The 17,980-nt window shown below is 43.8% G+C and overlaps 1 protein-coding gene across 3 annotated transcripts in view; it reads right to left on the bottom strand.

The window, feature by feature from the left end:
• Positions 1-17,397, bottom strand: part of USP46 (ubiquitin specific peptidase 46) — a 67,647-nt gene extending 50,250 nt beyond the window's left edge. Inside the window, exon 1 of one of the 3 annotated variants that reach the window (XM_054484795.2) lies at positions 17,170-17,397. In XM_054484795.2, coding sequence (XP_054340770.1) covers positions 17,170-17,205 — 36 coding nt within the window. In that variant the 5' untranslated portion in view covers positions 17,206-17,397. Of the gene's footprint in view, positions 1-14,364; positions 14,649-15,821; positions 15,890-17,169 lie in introns of those variants that run through there. The other 2 variants (XM_054484796.2, XM_054484797.2) reach the window with 2 other exon arrangements.
• Between the last annotated feature and the right edge of the window lie 583 nt (positions 17,398-17,980).

The following is a 17,980-nucleotide window of genomic DNA, read 5'->3' as shown; positions in this document are numbered from 1 at the left end:
TGAACATTGCTGCTAAAACCACATTTGTAGATCTATGGTTCAAAAGGCTACTCTACTATCAACTATACTTTCAAAGTACAAAGCACATAAAGGACCTATTTTCAAAAGGACTAGTGTTCCCAGAATTCTGATGACAAAGATCATTCCTATAGTCTTATGAAGAAAGTGAAGCAAAAATGAAGTGACTCAGCCCAAGATCTCAGGATGAGTCAGAAGACACCTGACAGAATTCAAGGGTGATTACAGAGGAATTATGGCTACTGATGCCTCTGATGTAATTAATAATAATAGAGAACTCATAAATAGCATAGACTGTGTACAGTTACTGTTCTAGGGATTTTACTTGTATTTCATTCATTTTAATCTTCATACTAACTCTATGAGGCAGATCCTGCTACTGGCCTTATTTTAAAGATAAGAAAACTGAGAGGGCAGGGAACTATTCAAGTTCACACAGCTACTAAGTACTGGAATTGGGTTTGAACTTGAATAATCTGGCTCCAGTGTGTGTGCCCCCAACTACTACATAATATTGACTCTCAGGGAGGCAGAGTCTCCTTGGAACCACAGAACTGAAAGAATTGAAGAAACCGAAGGGGTCACAAAGTTGTTGGGAGAACCCCCTTCCTTCTGAAGCACCCCTTGAAATTTTCTAGAATGAGAACACCCAAGTCCTTTTCCATGGAATCTCTACAGAGTACTGGCAACTCGTTTAGAGGAAACATACAATTGAGGTGGGGAGTCAGAGGAGACATGAGATGTAGTTAAGAGGAAAGCAGATTTTTTTTTCAAAATCATTTCAAAGACTGTGGACCTTTTATCTAGCCAAATAATAAAAACAAATAATGTCAACTTTTAAAACGCTAAAAGAGAAAACCGTACCAAAAAGCAAATTTGAGTTCTAGAGAGTAAACCATTCTACACCTAATAATGAAATAATGTGCAATCTTTACTAAATACTTGGATAGATACTGACAATAATATAACAAAAACAATGGAAAAGGGAGAGAGAGAAAGTGCATATGCAGAACAAAATGTGTTAATATATTAATATAGCTTATCTCTTGGTAACATAGCTTATCTCTTGGATTATTGCAGGAAGAGGGGTGGGGGAGGAGAGAACTGGCAATGAATTAAATAGAGGAAAGAAATTATTTATTTTAATCCAAAGAAAGCTGCAGAATATCTGTTATGCCTTTAAAAGATACGAACCCACAGACCAGCCCGGAGCACCCTCCATCTCCTCCTCTGGCTGCCTCTCCTTATCATTTGGTTTCAATGTCACTTCTTCAAAGCTACCTTCCCTGACCCTTCCCATTCATAGAATCCTGTCTGTTCCTCCACAGCCCTTAGCACAATCTGTAACATCATAATTGTAATTATTTAACAACTGTCTTCCCACTAGACCACAGGTCTGCAAATTACAGCCCATGGGCAGAATATGACCCACCAATTGTTGTCATAAATAAAGTTTTACTGCAACACAACCATGATCATTCATTTACTTATGGCAACTACTTTCACAATATTAACAGCAGAATTGCGTAGCTGTGATAGAGACACTACGGCCCACAAAGCCTAAAGCATTTACTGTCCAGACATTTACAGAAAAGCTTACCAACCCCTGTACTAGGCCATAAGCTTTATAGGGGTAGCAATTAGGTCTGATTCATTTGCCAGCACCTAGTAGAACGTCTAGTTGTATAGAAGGCACTTGATAAATTTGCTCACTGAATAAACTTGGGAAGCTGGGGAAAAGTTAGCAGTAGGTGCCACTCATTCAGAGAACTTCACATCTACATATTCGTTTAATCTTGCCTGCCAACCCAAGGCAGATTACTCTTAATATCCCCATTCTACACATGAAAAAAATGTAGGGAACCTGCCCAAGCTCAGTCAGCCAATAAGAGCAGATCTGGCATTCAAACCTACGTAAATTCGGTTCCTGAGTCTGAGCTCTGGACCACAAGCCAGGAGAGAAGATATTTTCATTCACATTTTCAGTAATTCTTTAGCTACAGATGTAAGGCTTGGGCAGACAGCCAGAACTGTCTCTGAGTATGTCCACTTTGGCTGCTGGCTGTCACACATTACCTAACCACCGGGCACTTACCCAGAGTGGCTACGAATGCCTGACCTGTTTAGTTAGCAACATGTCACCACGGAGCCCCTGTCCCACTGAGCAATACTGAATGTGACTCTCTCTGCCAAATAAATCACTGATGGAGACTCATTATCCCCAAGTCATAGCTGAAGGAAATGAGGTTAACTAACTTGCCAAGGTCAAGTGTTAGCATGAGGTAGAGGTAAGTGGTGAGCCTATGATCTTAACACCATTATTCCACAACCCTGGCTCCTGTTTCAACAGCCCATTCCTCTCCAGGCTTCAACAGGGAAAGCAATCATGAACAAGAAGGCAGTCAAGGGGCATTTTCATCCCACAGCATGACAACATGTCACTTCTATGTCTTATGTCAGGAGTCCCCAACTCCCAGGTACAGTTCTGTGACCTGTTAGGAGCAGGCGAGCAGGCATTACCACCTGAGCTCTACCTCCAGTCAGATGAGCAATAGCATTAGATTCTCATAGGAGAGTGAACTCTATTGTGAACTGCGCATCAGAGGGATCTAGGTTGCATACTCCTTCTAAGAGTCTAATGCCTGATAATCTGAGGTGGAATGTTCATCCCAAAACCATCCCCAGCTCTGCCCAGGTTTGTGGAAAAATTATCTTCCACAAAACCTGTCCCTGGTGCCAAAAAGTTTGGGGACCGCTGTCTTACATGATATTGAATTAAAAAAAAAAAAAAAAAAAAAAAAAACCTCTGAAAAAAACCTTGGCCAGGTGCAGTGGCTCATGCCTGTAATCCCAGCACTTTGGGAGGCCGAGGTGGGCGGATCATGAGGTCAGGAGTTTGAGACCAGCCTAACCAACATGGTGACACCCCATCTCTACTAAAAATACAAAAACTTAGCCAGGCGTGGTAGCACATGCCTGTAAGCCAAGCTACTAAGGAGGCTGATGCAGGAGAATTGCTTGAACCCAGGAGGTGGAGGTTGCAGTGAGCTGATATCGAGTGCCATTGCACTCCAGCCTGTGGGACAGAGAGGGACTCCATCTCAAAACAACAACAAAAATTAGCCGGACATGGTGGCATGCACCTATAATCCCACGTACTCGGGAGGCTGAGGCAGGAGAATAGCTTGAACCCGGGAGGCAGAAGTTGCAGTGAGCCGAGATCGCGCCACTGCACTCCAGCCTGTGAGGCGAAGACAGACTGCATCTCAAAAAAAAAGAAAAAGAAAACCTCAACATGACTTCATTTAATAATTGTACACAGAAGCCAAAACATCTGCCACTGAAGAAAGCTGACCCGGGATACTTGACTACATGACCATCCCAAGTCATTCTAGCAAGGAGCATTAAAGAACATCTAGAAAGAAGCTATGGCTGGCAAAACAATTCTCCATATATTTAGAGATAACAAAATGAAGTCCTCATGCAAAACTAAAACTTCAAGTCAAAAGCAGAACAAAGAATCTTGAGACCATGCCTGTTTTCTAGCTGCAGGTGGAAGACAAGGAAATAGCCACTTATGTCACTGAACTCAGTGAGCTAGAAGCAAGAACCTCATTTCCAATCCAGTCCTTCTACAAAGCCACCAAGATGCTGCCTGAATTATCATGTCCCCTAAGCTCCTACTTTACCCACAAATACACTTCCCATCTGTTCCCAGAAAGGCAGCAGAGGAGGCTGGGGTCCTTGCAAAATCCTAGGTCAGAGGCCTTGATATGGTTTGGCTCTGTGTCCCCACCCAAATCTCATCTAGAATTATAATTCCCACAATTCTAGGGGCCTGGTGGGAGGTGACTGGATCATTGGGGTGGTCTTTCCCCTTGCTGTTCTCATGCTAGTGAGTGAGTTCTCACAAGATCAGGTTGTTTGAAAGTGTGTGGCACTTTTCCTTTCTCTCTCTCTCGCTCTCTCCTGCTCCACCATGGTAAGATGTGCCTGCTTTCCCTACACCTTCTGCCAGGATTTTAAGTTTCCTGAAGCCTCCCAGTCATGCTTCCTGTTAAGCCTGTTAAGCTTCCTGTTAAACCTCTTTTCTTCATAAATTACCCAGTCTCAGGTAGTTCTTTATAGCAGTGTGAGAATGAACTAATACAGGCCTGCTCTGCAAATTTTATTAATAGGGTGATTTCATCCTCCCATCTTCTCATCCAAGCTCAAGGTCTTCATCAGTGAAAATCACAACACCTGCATCCCCACCTCACAGCATGGGGAGCACTGTAGGAGTCAACATGCCTCAATGCACTTGTGCAGCAACCCTGCCCTCGGGAACCAGTCCCTCCTGGGTCAGTATTGCACCACCAGAGATATTTTCCACTAATGTAACAAAACCATCCTGAAATGTGCTGATTATGAAATGTAAAATATAAAATTCTGGGCTCTCTCCTCCCACCCTCAAATAGGGTAGCAATGGGAGAGAAAATATGAGTAAGTTGTTCTTTACAGCAATGTTATTTACTCAAAACTCTCTGTGGTGAGCTACATCCAGAAACTGAAAACATGGAGATAAAATGAATGGATAGAGTAATTTTGTATCTGTCAAGTTTAGTAACAAAAAATTAAGGCTTGCATTTTATTTCTCTTTGGGTATTTTTTATTCCATTTTGCTAGTTATTCCTTTTTTATTGTATTTTACAAATATATTGGTCTGAGACAGATTGAAAATAACAATAAAACTGGTCCTCCCCTACAGACTCTGAAAATAATTACCAACAGCAAGGTATTTAAATAAAATTGAGTTTATTTTCCTAAATATGTGAATAGCTGCTGAAGCTCACTTCTAATAAGAGAAATGCAAACTACAAATATACTAAGACACCATCTTTCCCCTGACTGGCAAAGATCAAAAGGTTTCTGGGTAGCACACTGCTTTGGCAAGGCTGCAGGCAGCCAGAGTCACACATATTGCTGATGGAGGGCAATTTGGCAAAATCCATCCCAGTTACAAATGCAAATCCATTTTTAGGAAGTCGGTCCACAGATATACTCCCACATATGGACAAAGTTGTTCCTTACAGCCTTGTTTGTAAAAACCGAAGACTAGAAAACTACCTACAACATGTCCTGCTAGTCAGTGAGGGCCTGGTTCAGTGAATTCAATACAATCAAGCAACTGAATACTCTGCAGCCATAAAAAAATAATGAGGTGGCTCTTCCCACAGACCCTCCTACAAGACACAAACAGCAAGGGGCAGATCGGGACAGATCAGGGTATACTCTATGTACTCTTTGTGCTTTTAAAAACTAAGACAGAAATATAAACACAGTTGCTTGTATATGCATATAACTCTAAATGGAAGCATAAGAAACTATAACTATTGATAGATGCCAGAGACAAGAATTGGACACTGGGTCTATTTTCAACATACAACCTTGTGCACATTTTGAAATTTCTGCCACATAAACTCACAGTACCTATTCAGACACTTTACTTAAAAATTTAAAAAAGAAACTGCGCTTAGCTACTTCATATATTTCTCAGTTAGGAAGGCTGTGTGCGCCAAATGACACAAAAGAGTGTGGTATAAGCTCATTCAAAGACAACATAGCTTTTACTACAGAACGTGCTCTCATTCTCAGGAAAAGGAAAAACATTGTATCTTGACTAGTGACAACAAAAGCTTGGCCACACACCACCAGCATGTGTCTTCCAACGGCATTTTTGTCCGAAATCATAGCTTCTTCCTCTCTTTGTCCTGCAGCCCTTCCCTAGTTCTCCTTGACTGAAAACCATAGCTGGTTTATAACACACATGCTCATCTTTTTGCCACTGCTCACCAGCAGGAGTGGTTCTTATTTTACAGACCCAGAGAGGCCTCAGTGACCTGCCCAACACCGCTAAAGCTGGAAAGCAATCAGAGCCCGGGATTTCTGAGTCCTAGCTCAGGGCTCTGTCTACTACAGTGTTTGGTGGACTCTTTCACTAATAGAAACAAGAAGGGCACTGGAAGAAAGTGGTAATGCAATGCCCAGGCAACAGGCTAAGCACTAGATATCAATCTATCCGGTTAAGCCCCACAATGACCCAGGAAGGTAAGTTCTCTCATCACCCACAGGCTATGGATAAGAAGCATGTCTTCACAAGGGTAGAGAACATCAAGCTCTCATACCCAATCAACAGTGGTGTAGAAAGTCCAACCAGATCCCAGCCATGTGCTCACTTGCCTCCCAAGGAAGCTCACTGACCAGACCATCATCTACAAAGCAGTTCAACAAATGGTGCTCCTCCAAGAGCCAATTATTTGAGCCACTACAAAAAACCTCTTATCTGAGCCAATGTCACCCAAACTATGGGCCATGAATCCTGGAGGGAGGGGAGTTACTCTTAGGTGGCACCAGTATGAACAGTTTTAAGTGTAGCAATAATGTTTTTGAAAAGGATTAGAAAAGCATAAAATTAGCTCATCAAACCCATCATTTTGCAGATGTTTCAGAATAAGGTCAAATTAGGGTGAACAGATTTAAGGAAAACTAAGTAAATAAGTTCAAGTGATACACAGATGTAGCAAAAACCATGAACAATGATGACAAACTGACATTTGAGTATCACTGACCTAAGCAACTGGATCCATCCCACAGTTTTTCTCTAGAGTAAGAAAAGCTTGGAAATAATAGGTTATCCACCCCTACACTGCCAACCATACAATATGCATTCGTTCTGAATGTTATTTTTTATTTATTTATTTATTTGTATTTGCCTTCTCTCCATTACTACATTACCCCTCTGATTCATGAGGCAGGGAAACCCAGTTCCCAAAGCATCCTGAAACTCTGCATTTAAACGGGAGTGTCCTGTGGTGGCTTAACCTTAGAGTGACCTACCTCTAGTTTGCCCTGAATAGCTCAGATTATACCTACAGATCAATTAATATTTTATAATTACTCTGAGCATTCTTTTCGCTTTGAAAAGTATCTGACTTGGGAACCCAATTAGACAGTTTCCTGTTGTCCTGTCATCCGCTACAGCGCTGATTAGAAGAGTCCTGTGGGCCTCTCTCTACCCGTGTCTCCCAATACCACAGAAACAGGGAGACGGGGCCCCCTCACCACCACAGCACCCAGTCAGAACCAAACCATGCTGTGAATTTGGCCTCTGCTTTTGCCAACTTCCTTTACCAATGTCACTCCTCCCAAAGTGCCCCACTAAATGTGGATAGCAGGTCAAAATGGAAGTAGAATTTCACTGGATCCTGAAATACCAACAGCTTTGCACTTTGAGCAAACTGAAGGAAAATAATGATGAACTAAAAGAGTGAAAATAATTACGAAAACTAACATGCATGAAGGTATCACAGCTCACACAGTGCTTCCATGGGCAGGATCTCTTCCGACGCTCCCCAAAAAGCTTTAAAGAAGGTATTTCATTGACTACCTTTGTTGTAAAAAGATAAATAGGATCTGAGATTTACCAAACAGGATTCTGAATTCCAAACTCCTCCACTTTACAACTATATGGAAAATAGAAGTTGTTTTGTTTTTCCCAAAGCCTTGCTGCTCTAAAAATCGTCCCAAAACCAGCATTATCTGTATCACCAGAGAGCTTGTTAGAAGTGCAAAATCTCCGCCCTACCCCAGACCTGCTGAATCCAAATCGACATTTTAACTAGACCTCCAGCTAATGCTTATGCATGATAAAATTGGAGGCATACTGCTTTACTCCAAGGCAATTCTTCCATTCTACCAAATTACATCCCTTCATTCATTTATCAATATTTATTTATTGAGCACCAACCACATATGTGCTAGGCACTGTGCTGACAGCTGGGAAATCAACACTGAATAATACAAATAAATATAGTTCCTGCCCTCATAGAGTTGTCAGTCTAACATGGCGGTTTCTCAACCTTGGATGCTCACATCGGAATCAACTGTGGCACTTAAAATACACACACACACATACACACGCAGGTGCCTAAAATTCACCCCAGACTACCTATATCTACATACTGTCAGAAACGCTGGAGACTGGGACCCTAGAAACTGCATGTCAATAAAGCTCCAATTGGTGGAACCACTTTGGAGAGCAATTTGACACACCTAGCAAAGCTGCAGATGGGCGCATCCTAAAAGCAGCACATTGACTTCCAGGATTATACCCTAAAGAAATGAAGGCATCTGAGCAAAGAAGACAGAAGCAAGAACATTCGCTGCAGCACTGTTTCCAGAGAGAATATTGTAGAAACTACCAAACTGCCCCTAAATAAGAGAATGAATAAGTAAACCATGGTTAAGTCAAAGAATCCTGTAACAGAGCAGTCAGAATGAATAAACTCGACCTCTATGTGTTGACATAATCTCAAATATACTTGTTGAGTAAAGAAAGACAGTTGCAAAAAGCTATACGGTTTTATCCACACACAAACGTTGCAATCCATTGCTTATGAATTCATAAATACAAAGTAAAGTATAAGACATGTTTGGTAAACACCATACCAACTTCAGGAAAATGGTTTGCTCTGGGAGGAAGAGAAAGGAAAGAGATTGGGGTGAGTTAGTGTCTGTTTTTAAGGTAAAAGAGTCTAAAAAGAGTGCTGTTTTTACGGTAATGTGTCTAAAAATAAAAGTAACCAAAATATGGCTACATTTTAATATCTGTTAAATCTGAAGGGTAGGTAAACATATATAACATTATTTTTTTCATGCTTTTTTGTATGTTAATGTTTTGTGATTTAATTATTATTTTTAAAATTTCTTTTAAAAGCTTCACAGGTGATATGATATAAAGCCAGTGCTGAAAATCTCTGTTCTGAGAATATAAACTAATAAAAAACCTGGCTATTTAATATCAAGAAAAAGTTAAGTTGGCCGGGCACAGTGGCTCACGCCTGTAATCCCAGCACTTTGGGAGGCCGAGGCGGACGGATCACGAGGTCAAGAGATCAAGACCATCCCAGCCAACATGGTGAAACTCTGTCTCTACTAAAAATACAAAATTAGCTGGGCAAGGGGGCACATGCCTGTAGTACCCTACTCAGGAGGCTGAGGCAGGAGAATCGCTTGAACCTGGAAGCACAGCTTGCAGTGAGCTGAGATCGTGCCACTGCACTCTAGCCTGGCAACAGAGTGAGACTCCATCTCAAAAAAAAAAAAAAGAAAAAAGAAAGAGAAAAAAGAACAGAAAAAGTTAAGTTACTAGCTTAAATAATTTTACATTCATTTTTTAAAAACTTTCACATGGCAGGTAATTTCTTAAGCAATATTTTTTAAGAGGCTGAGGTTATTACCCAAGGGAAGCAATATTTCTCCAAGCATGGTCCTCAGCTCACCTATAACAGAATGTAGAGGGAGTAGAAGGAGGAGGGAACACTAATTTAAAAGGCAGATTCCAGAGCCCCAACTAAGACCTACTTAATCAAACTCTCTGGGTGTTGAACCCCAGAGTCTAAATTTTTAATAAGAGAATGCACATGTGGGCACCACTCTTTGGTACACCAAAGAACCTAAAACCATACATTTCTTTGTTTAATGAGGTAATATTCATCATACTCTGAAAATTAAAATGAAGTGTAGAGAATACTTTATCTAAATATTTGAGACAGTAATTCCACCAGTATATATTCAAGCAGATCCAGACAAAAATTTTCCTGCAGTGTGTACCTAACCTGAAGGACAGAGAAATGTATTTTAGGAAGATGACCATCATTTCACAATGCCTTTCTAAAAGAACTTGAAAAAGCAACTGGGTAAACAGGAAAACTCCGCAAGTCCAGCTTTGCTGCTGTTCTCACCAGAACAGGCCCCAGACACGATTTTCACTAAAGCCAATTTCAATTAAACAAAGCAAATGTAGCTTGAACAAGGCCCGGCTAGCACAGGCAGGTCTCCCAAATTTACTCTCAAAACTCAAGGTATCTTCTCAATGTTACTCTATTAACTTTTTGTTACTAGTTTTCACCCCTCCACAGTGATTATCTTGTCACCATTTTTTTCACCTGCCTCTTCCAGTCCATCCCTACGTTTCATGTCTTTTGCTTTGGTCACCTTGATTTTCCTCTTCATTGTCCCTTCTTCATTGTCCGTGTTTTCAGACAAAACCGAAACTACAATCCTGACTTTCAAGCCCTGGAAAACTGTTCTCAGGCCCCTGAGTTGAAAACAAACCAGCATAACAAACACATGAAAAGATGTTCAACCTCCCCTAGCAAACAGGAAAAGTGCAAATTTTAAACCACAAAGGCACAATTTCACACCCATCAGATTGGCAAAACATCAAGTCTAGCAATATCAAATATCTGCAAACATGTGAAGCAACTGGAACCCCCAAATGCTGCTTGGTTGGAATGCAAATTGGTATAACTTCTTTGGAGAGCAATCAGGCAACTTACTAAAGAAGACGATCAAATTCCTTTGACCCAGCAATTCCCTTCCAGGTTTACACCACAGAGAAACTGTCAACTGTCAACTGTGTATACTATACACAGGGAGATGAGTTCACAACTGTTCATTGCATTAAAACAGCACACTCACAAATTTGTAAACCTGCTTACAACATTAAAATGAATGTGTCATAGTATATTTATATAATGGAATGTTACACAGCAGTTAAAATAAACTAGGATTATGTGTCTCTCAATGGATAAATAGCAAAATCACAATTTAAACAATAAAAGCAAACAGAGAAGAATGTTTAGTATTATAAAGCATGTTTAAAACATGAAAAAATACACTATATCTAGTTTATGAATGCATACAAATCCAGTAAAAATATAAAAATATACAATAAACATCAAATGCAGAATAGTAGTCACTCTGTGGGGAGAGGCAATGAGATCAGGAAGGACTCATAGGTGGTTTTAAATGTATATATAGTATTTTATTTCTCCACTGGGTGGGGAGTACACGAGTATTCACTCTATTATTCCACATTTCTGTATGTCTAAAATTCACCAACACTCAGAAAAAAAGCCAAAGTCTGAGCTAATTTAAAAAGTATCTGAGGGTTCTGAAAGTGGCATTGGAACTTGAGGATGAAAAGGAAGGTTGGCCCTATGAGGGTAAAGTGAAGCTTTGGGGACCACAGAGTCCCATCAACATGATCTTAAAACTATCCATTGCAAAGAATCATTCTCAGAATTGGGGTAAACTTCCATGTACAGCACTTACAACATCCCTCAAACTTCAAGCCACAGTCCCAGAAGAGAAATATTCCAAAAACCCTTTACTGTTAGGGTTGTTCGCTAATACAGAGTTCATCTCAAGAATGTTTTCGTGGCAGGGCACAGTGGCTCACACCTATAATCCTAGCACTTTGAGAGGGTGAGGCGGGCGGATCACCTGAGGTCAGGAGTTTGAGACCAGCCTGGCCAACATGGTGAAACCCTTTCTCTACTAAAAATGCAAAATTAGCCAGGCATGGTAGCAGGCACCTGTAATCCCAGCTGCTTGGGAGGCTGAGGCAGGAGAATCACTTGCATCCAGGAGGCAGAGGTTGCAGTGAAGCCATCGCACTCCAGCCTGGGCAACAAGAACAAAACTCTATTTCAAAAAAAAAAAAAAAAAAAAGATTTTGCTGACTGATTTTTGGGTGGCCTTTTCTCTTAAAGACCACCAAGGCCTTTCAAACCCTTAGATCAGCATTTGGTTCCACCACAACTGAAGGTTTGTTATAAGAAGCTGCATTAAAATAATTAGACCAGAAAAGTTAACTAGACTAAAAGACACCATCTTTTACATCTCTTCCAGTTAGTTAGCTTTGGGTGGCTTCATGGGTAGGCTAGAGATAGAGATAGGTGGTTACCAAATACCTTTCTGATGATACTACAGAATTTAACGCCATCATGGAACCCCAATCTATTCACACTAACTAGAAAGACCAGGAGGGGGAAAAAAAAGACATCTGAGCTAGAGAAATTTCTCTTAATTGCTAAGAGAATCAAAATTGAAAATGCCTTTCAATTATAACCCAAACATACCAAAATTCCACTTAGTGAAGAATAAATAAACAGGTTTTATGGTATGAGTGAACTGAAGCACATAAAGTTGCTATACAGAAAAGGTATCATAATCTTCATAATCTTTCATTCTAACTAAATACCGGCATTCAACTTTGTTTTCTCTGAGGAGTCCAAGAAAAACAGAAAAATCCGCAGAACTAATTGTCAGGTCCCGACCTAACATAAACCTCTGCATATGAGACCAGTGGGGCCAGAAAAACAGAATTTCTTTTCTTTAAACATTAATCCACCTCATCTCAGACTGTATTTTCTAACCCCAGCAACTATCAGAGTAGACTCTCATACGACTTTACACCTAGCTGATATATTAACTAAACTTATAATTGCCAACTATCTTTGAGAATGGAAAGCATGAATAACAGTAACAGAGGAAAAGGCAAGATATCTGTTCCCCCAAATCACAAGATCGACTTTTTTTTAATAATTAAAAAATTGTTTCCAATCATTCTCAAAATACTTGCCTTAGGTAAGTAGTTGACTTATCAAGATAAAACTATAAAAATTCTCTAGTTTTGTTTCAAATTTTTAATGTTTACTTTCCCTTTATTTCCAGATAACTTCATTTATTTATACGATATGTTTTTATTTACATGATTTTATTTGTTTGTTTTTGGTAGAGATTGGGTCTCACTATGTTGCCTAGGCTGATCTTGAACTCCTGGGCTCAAAGAATCCTCTTGCCTCGGCCTCCCAAAGTACTGGTATTACCAGTGAGCCACCATGCCCAGCCTACTTCATTTATTTAAACTAACTAAAATCTGGCACTCAAACTGATGTCAAAAATTATCCTGAGGCTGTTCTACAGATGCTAAAATGCTAATATGTCATAAGTTCAATACAGTTTTAAACAAGGTAGTTAGGTAATGAAGTGGTTGCTAACCAATTAAGAGGTGCAGATTTTCATAAAGGCTTCATCTAAGAAATTCTACCACGAAGCTTTTCATGACCAAAAACAGAAAATCAGTTTTACAAGATGAGAAAAACTAAGGTCCCTGGAAATACAACAATTTGCCCAAAAGCACCATTAGATTCATGCTTAACTGGAGAGACACCCAATGGTGCAGATTTCAATTCTAACTCACATTGACCATAATCATGTCCTCATATAAAATAAAAGCCAGAAGTAGAACATGTATCCAACTTTGGTCAAATGAGAATATATTTTTGAAATGTCCTGTTGTGTTAATCGGTCTTTCCACTGTACAGCTGCTGGGAGTTTATTCAACTTCTATCTGTGCCGATATAACACTGTATTGAAATTGTTTCATCTTTACCAATGGTACACCCACAAGATAAGGAACAGCTGAGCCCCTTGGGGACAGAGACTCACCTCACTCATTTATTAAGCACCTGAGTATAGTCTGTGCCAACACCAACATTGCAGGTCCTCAACAGATGGCCATTTATCGGAACAAAACTCATAATCATTTGATATACGGCATTTTCTCAGAGGTACATCTTACAGCATTATTAACAAATGAAATAAGATTAGATGATCTGGACCAATTTGCATTGGTATGTCACATTTGGTTTCTTCTAACTAATGCTTCCTTTTTAGAAAATTTCTCAAGCTCTTCAAACAGGAAACTTAAAAAACCCAAAAACAAAAACTTTCCATTTACAGGGCCATAAAAATACATAGGAAGTTAAATCCATTGGTCTGGACAAAAATCAGAGGATTATCAACAGAACACATTTCCTCATGCTTGGTAGCAGCTAGTGCATTATGAAAATTACAACACACCAGCCAAGCAAGCTTTACTATCTCTGAACCAGACACTGCTGTGTGGCCAAGCTGCCTTGCCCTGAGCAAGTTCATCAAGAATTACCATGGCAGGAATTCACACGGAAGAAAAATTAAAACAAATAGAAACTAGTACTAAACCTCCAGTGGACAATAAAACTTCAGCAAGTGGGTGGGTAAGTGGAGGAATGAAGACATTTTCCAAGTTTCCTATATCTAAAACTGGCACAAGAAGTATGGGGAAAAGAGGGGATGTTTAGTTCTCAATCACACGAAGTATCTGCTACAAATTTGGTTTCTGCTCTGCTGGGTCCTTTCTCATCTGGTGGAGGAAACAAATCCACTTTCAATGATAGATCTTCGTTTTTTCCTGTTACCCAGAAAAATGGTACCTTCTAATATCCTTTCTGAACACATATCAGCCTGTTCAAAATATGTTAAACAATCTGCTTAAAAAAAAAAAATGCAATCACCATTTGCTCTTACTACAACTACTCAAACCAGCTGGGACCAAACAAAGTTAGGAGCGGGAAGGGTCAGTTAAGAGGCCCACAGAGGAGCTAAGCAGTGAGGAGGGACCTGTAAGACACCTACCTGGAAACAATTCATTATTGAGCAAAGAATCTAAAGAGAGGTCCAGTTAATATTTACGTCTGATCCAGTGAAGAGACAGCAGTTTCCTCATACCCAGGCTTCTCCTCTGGGAAGGAAGACTGGGAGGGGCAGCGGGGGCGGTGGGTGGGGGATTGACCTGAGCAGGGGGCGGGGTTAAGGATTCCCACTCCAGCCTTCCCATACATGGGAGGTGTTTATATTAGTGGTTGCTTCCACCAGGTCTGAAATGGCATGATCTCCACTGTCCCTTAAATACCTGGTAGATGACATAACAATGAGAAAGATGATGTTGACAATGACACTGAGTTCTAGCCATGTACCAGGCCCTGTGCCCGAGTAATACAACAATATTAACATCTTCTTTTGGTAGATAAGGAAAGTCTAAGACTGGGTAACTTGTTCAAGGACACAAAGCCAACATGTGTTAGAACCAGGACCTGCCGGGCATGGTGGCTCACCGCAGTAATTTGGCGCTTCGGGAGGCTGAGGTGGGAGGACCACTTGAGCCCAGGAATTAGGGACCAGCCTGGGCAACAAAGGGAGACCCAGTCTCTATGGAAAATTTAAAAATTAGCCAGGCATGGTGGCACGTGCCTGTAGTCCCAGCTACTCAGAAGGCAGAGGTGGGAGAATCACTTGAGCCTGGGAAGTGGAGGCTGCAGTGAGCCACGATGTTCATGCCACTGCTCTCCAGCCTGGGTGACAGTGTGAGACCCTGTGAAAAAAAAAAAAAAAGAACCAGGACCTGAACCCAGGAAGTCTGACATTAGAACCCAAACTCTGTCATTCTCTCTAGACACGGCGTCTAAATAGAACATCAGACTCCTTACTTAATGAATTACTGGTTCCTCACTTCATCTGGGTGATGGTCCTAAATTTGGTACCTGTTTAGGTCACCTGAGATGTCAACTCTCAGGGCAGTATTGGCCTGCTCCTCTCAGGTCCTCCCCACACCCTGTTTCCCTGACTGAGTTTCACTGAAACACGTTGTGACATTCAGCCCAGGTGTGCCAGAAAGCCCCAGCAGCACTGAGGGCGGGTGGGGGGGCGCGTGGGGGGAGGTTGGGGGCTGGCTTCCTCTAGGGGCATGCTAGCTCTCAAGTTTCCAGCCTGCTTCTACACAGAGAGGTGTAACCACACACAAGCAGGACAAGACCACCACCAAGGGCTGGGACGGAGCCTCACTACCCTGTAGTATCCTTAGGCCTGCGACCACACCAGCAGACATGAAAGAGTATTCAAGCTGCTCCCGATTCACAGTTCCCTCAGGAACTGGTCGTAGGAGAGAGAAACTGAGAAGGCTTCACCTCTTCACAAGCAGCCCCTCCACAGGAATAAGAGGAAACCTGTCTCCTCGCAGAGAAAGGAAAAAAGAGAAAACAGAAAGGCTCTAGGATCCACTCCCCGTATGGAACTCGCCCGGCACCAACCAGTACCTGTGCAGCTATCACTCTGGGAGGCCCCAGCATTTGCTCTGCTGGCCGTGACAGTGGCACGTCCCACTGTGATGAAAGCTGAAGCCAGCGGGTCTCAATTCCACCCCTGAGCTAACACAAGGCTCCTTAATGCTCCTTTGCCATGTGTTGATCTTGCAACAGAATGTGGGACAGAAGATTTAAAAAGCTATGTGATGGGGGAAGGGCAGCCAGATCACCTTACAACCAGAGCTTCTCCTCAAGCTTCCTTGAATTCCCTTTAGGGGCCAGTATTACCAGCTTCAAGGGAGGTTTTCCTCAAACTGGCACGTAAGAGCACGTGTTGCCTCCGGGGACCCGCTTGGGAGGGGGCTGGAGGGGAGGCGGGGTGCAGTCTAAAGAATGTAGGCAAAACACACATCATCTCACCCTGCAAGGGACAGCAATGCCTTACTCCAATCTGAGGTCCCCAAAGGCTCTGACAAGTGGAGGTGCCAGCAGGGTCCAGCCTGGGGACCCAAGGGCTGGAGGTTCTTCCTACAGAAAAAGGGAAAGCAATGGGGGAAACCCAAATTAAAGTGACCACCGCGTCATGGGCTCGGACTGCATCAGAACCCAGTGATGTCCCTGGCTGTATCCATGCCCGCCAGCCTCCCCTAGGTCTACAGCGGATCGGGCAGGATAACCCTGGAGACCTCCTCCAAGCCCACAGCCGGCTCCACCCTTAGGGCCTGCAAATATTACGGCCACAGAGCCTTGTCCCTTTTTCACAGATGGGGAAACTGAGGCATGAGGAGCAAATTACGGTGCTTTTTCAAACCAGGTTGAAGTTCACTTCTCCAGCCACAATTTTGCACTTTTTTACAGCTTTATTACATTTCCGATTTCTCCAGATACACAATTGCTGTTGCAAAGTGAATTTTAAACACCTCGGAAGGACTGAACTCAAAATGAGATGATGGCAGTCTGGGCGTCCAATAAGGCTGTCTTGACCGCAAGAAGAGGATGGGTGCCCCCCACCTCCAGCTTATCCCCCACCCCCTCCCCAGGGACGTTCAGGTTCGGTCGCTTCCCTTCCCTCAAGCCGCTTCCACCGCAACCCGAGGGCGGGGGGCGCAGCAGCGCGGCCCCGGGATCGCCGGGCGGGTTCCGAGGTCCCGGGGCTGAGACGGGCGCGGGGGGCTCGGGGACCCTCCCCGGCCGCTGAGGGGGCTGCGGCCGCGCGCCCAGCTCGGGGGCCGGGAACTTCTGGCGGCGCGGACCCCGCTGCCCCCGCCGCCCCAGCCACCGGGCGTGTGTGCAGCTCGGGCTTCCCTTTCTTTGCCTCGCCGCGAGTCGGGCGCGACCCCGAGGCGGCTCGGCCACTCACCATATTACAGATGGAGGCGATGTTTCGGACAGTCATTAGTCTAAAGGTTGCAGCGATCCCTCACCGCCATCTTTACAAGGGGAAACCGGGACTGCCCATGGTGGCGCGCTGGCGGGGAGGCCGGGCGGCAGCGCAGCGGCCTGGGGTCCGGCTTTCAGTTTGGCTGGGAGAGGGAGGCCGGGAGGAGGAGGCGACGGCGCGGGGAGGGCGGGGAGGGAGCGCGGAGGGGCGGGGAGTGGCGGAGCGAGGGAGCCTGGGCCGCGGCCGGCGGCGCGGGGAGGAGGGGCGGCCCGGGCTCGCCGCGTGAGTCCGAGCCGGCCGCTCAGAGCGCTCCGGGCTGGGTTCCCGGGCCCCGCCGCGCCGCCTCTCTCCCCGCCCGCCCGCCCGGGCCTGGCCTCCTGCTTTTCCATTTGATTCCCTGCCTCTCTCTGTTCGGACTGGAATGCCGGGCCAGGCTCCGGGGCGCGCCGCTGCGGCAGCCGCACCTCGCAGGTCCCCCCGGCAGACCCCGACGCGGAAGCGGTGGCCCTCCTCGCCGTCGGGGAGCCAGGGAGCCGGGGACGGTACGGTGCGCGGGGTGGGGAAGCGGACGGCCCGGGCCGGGGCGAACCCTGGGCCGCCTTCCGTCCTCGCTTTTTCCTCGTCGCCTTCCTCCCGCCGCGCCTCGGCAGCCCCCAGTGTTTATTTATTGGTAAGGGGTAGGGGTGGCGACGTCCAACTTTTAGTTCCTCCCGAGGGTTCCAACCAGATGGCACCGGCGGGGACCCAAGAAGTAAAATGGGGCGAGGACACTGGAGCGGTCAGAGAGCCC

The sequence above is a fragment of the Pongo pygmaeus genome, chromosome 3, assembly GCF_028885625.2.
Source record: "Pongo pygmaeus isolate AG05252 chromosome 3, NHGRI_mPonPyg2-v2.0_pri, whole genome shotgun sequence".
Classification (NCBI taxonomy): domain Eukaryota; kingdom Metazoa; phylum Chordata; class Mammalia; order Primates; family Hominidae; genus Pongo; species Pongo pygmaeus.
The sequence above is the reverse complement of the archived record's forward strand: the minus strand, read 5'-3'. Positions and strand labels throughout refer to the sequence as shown.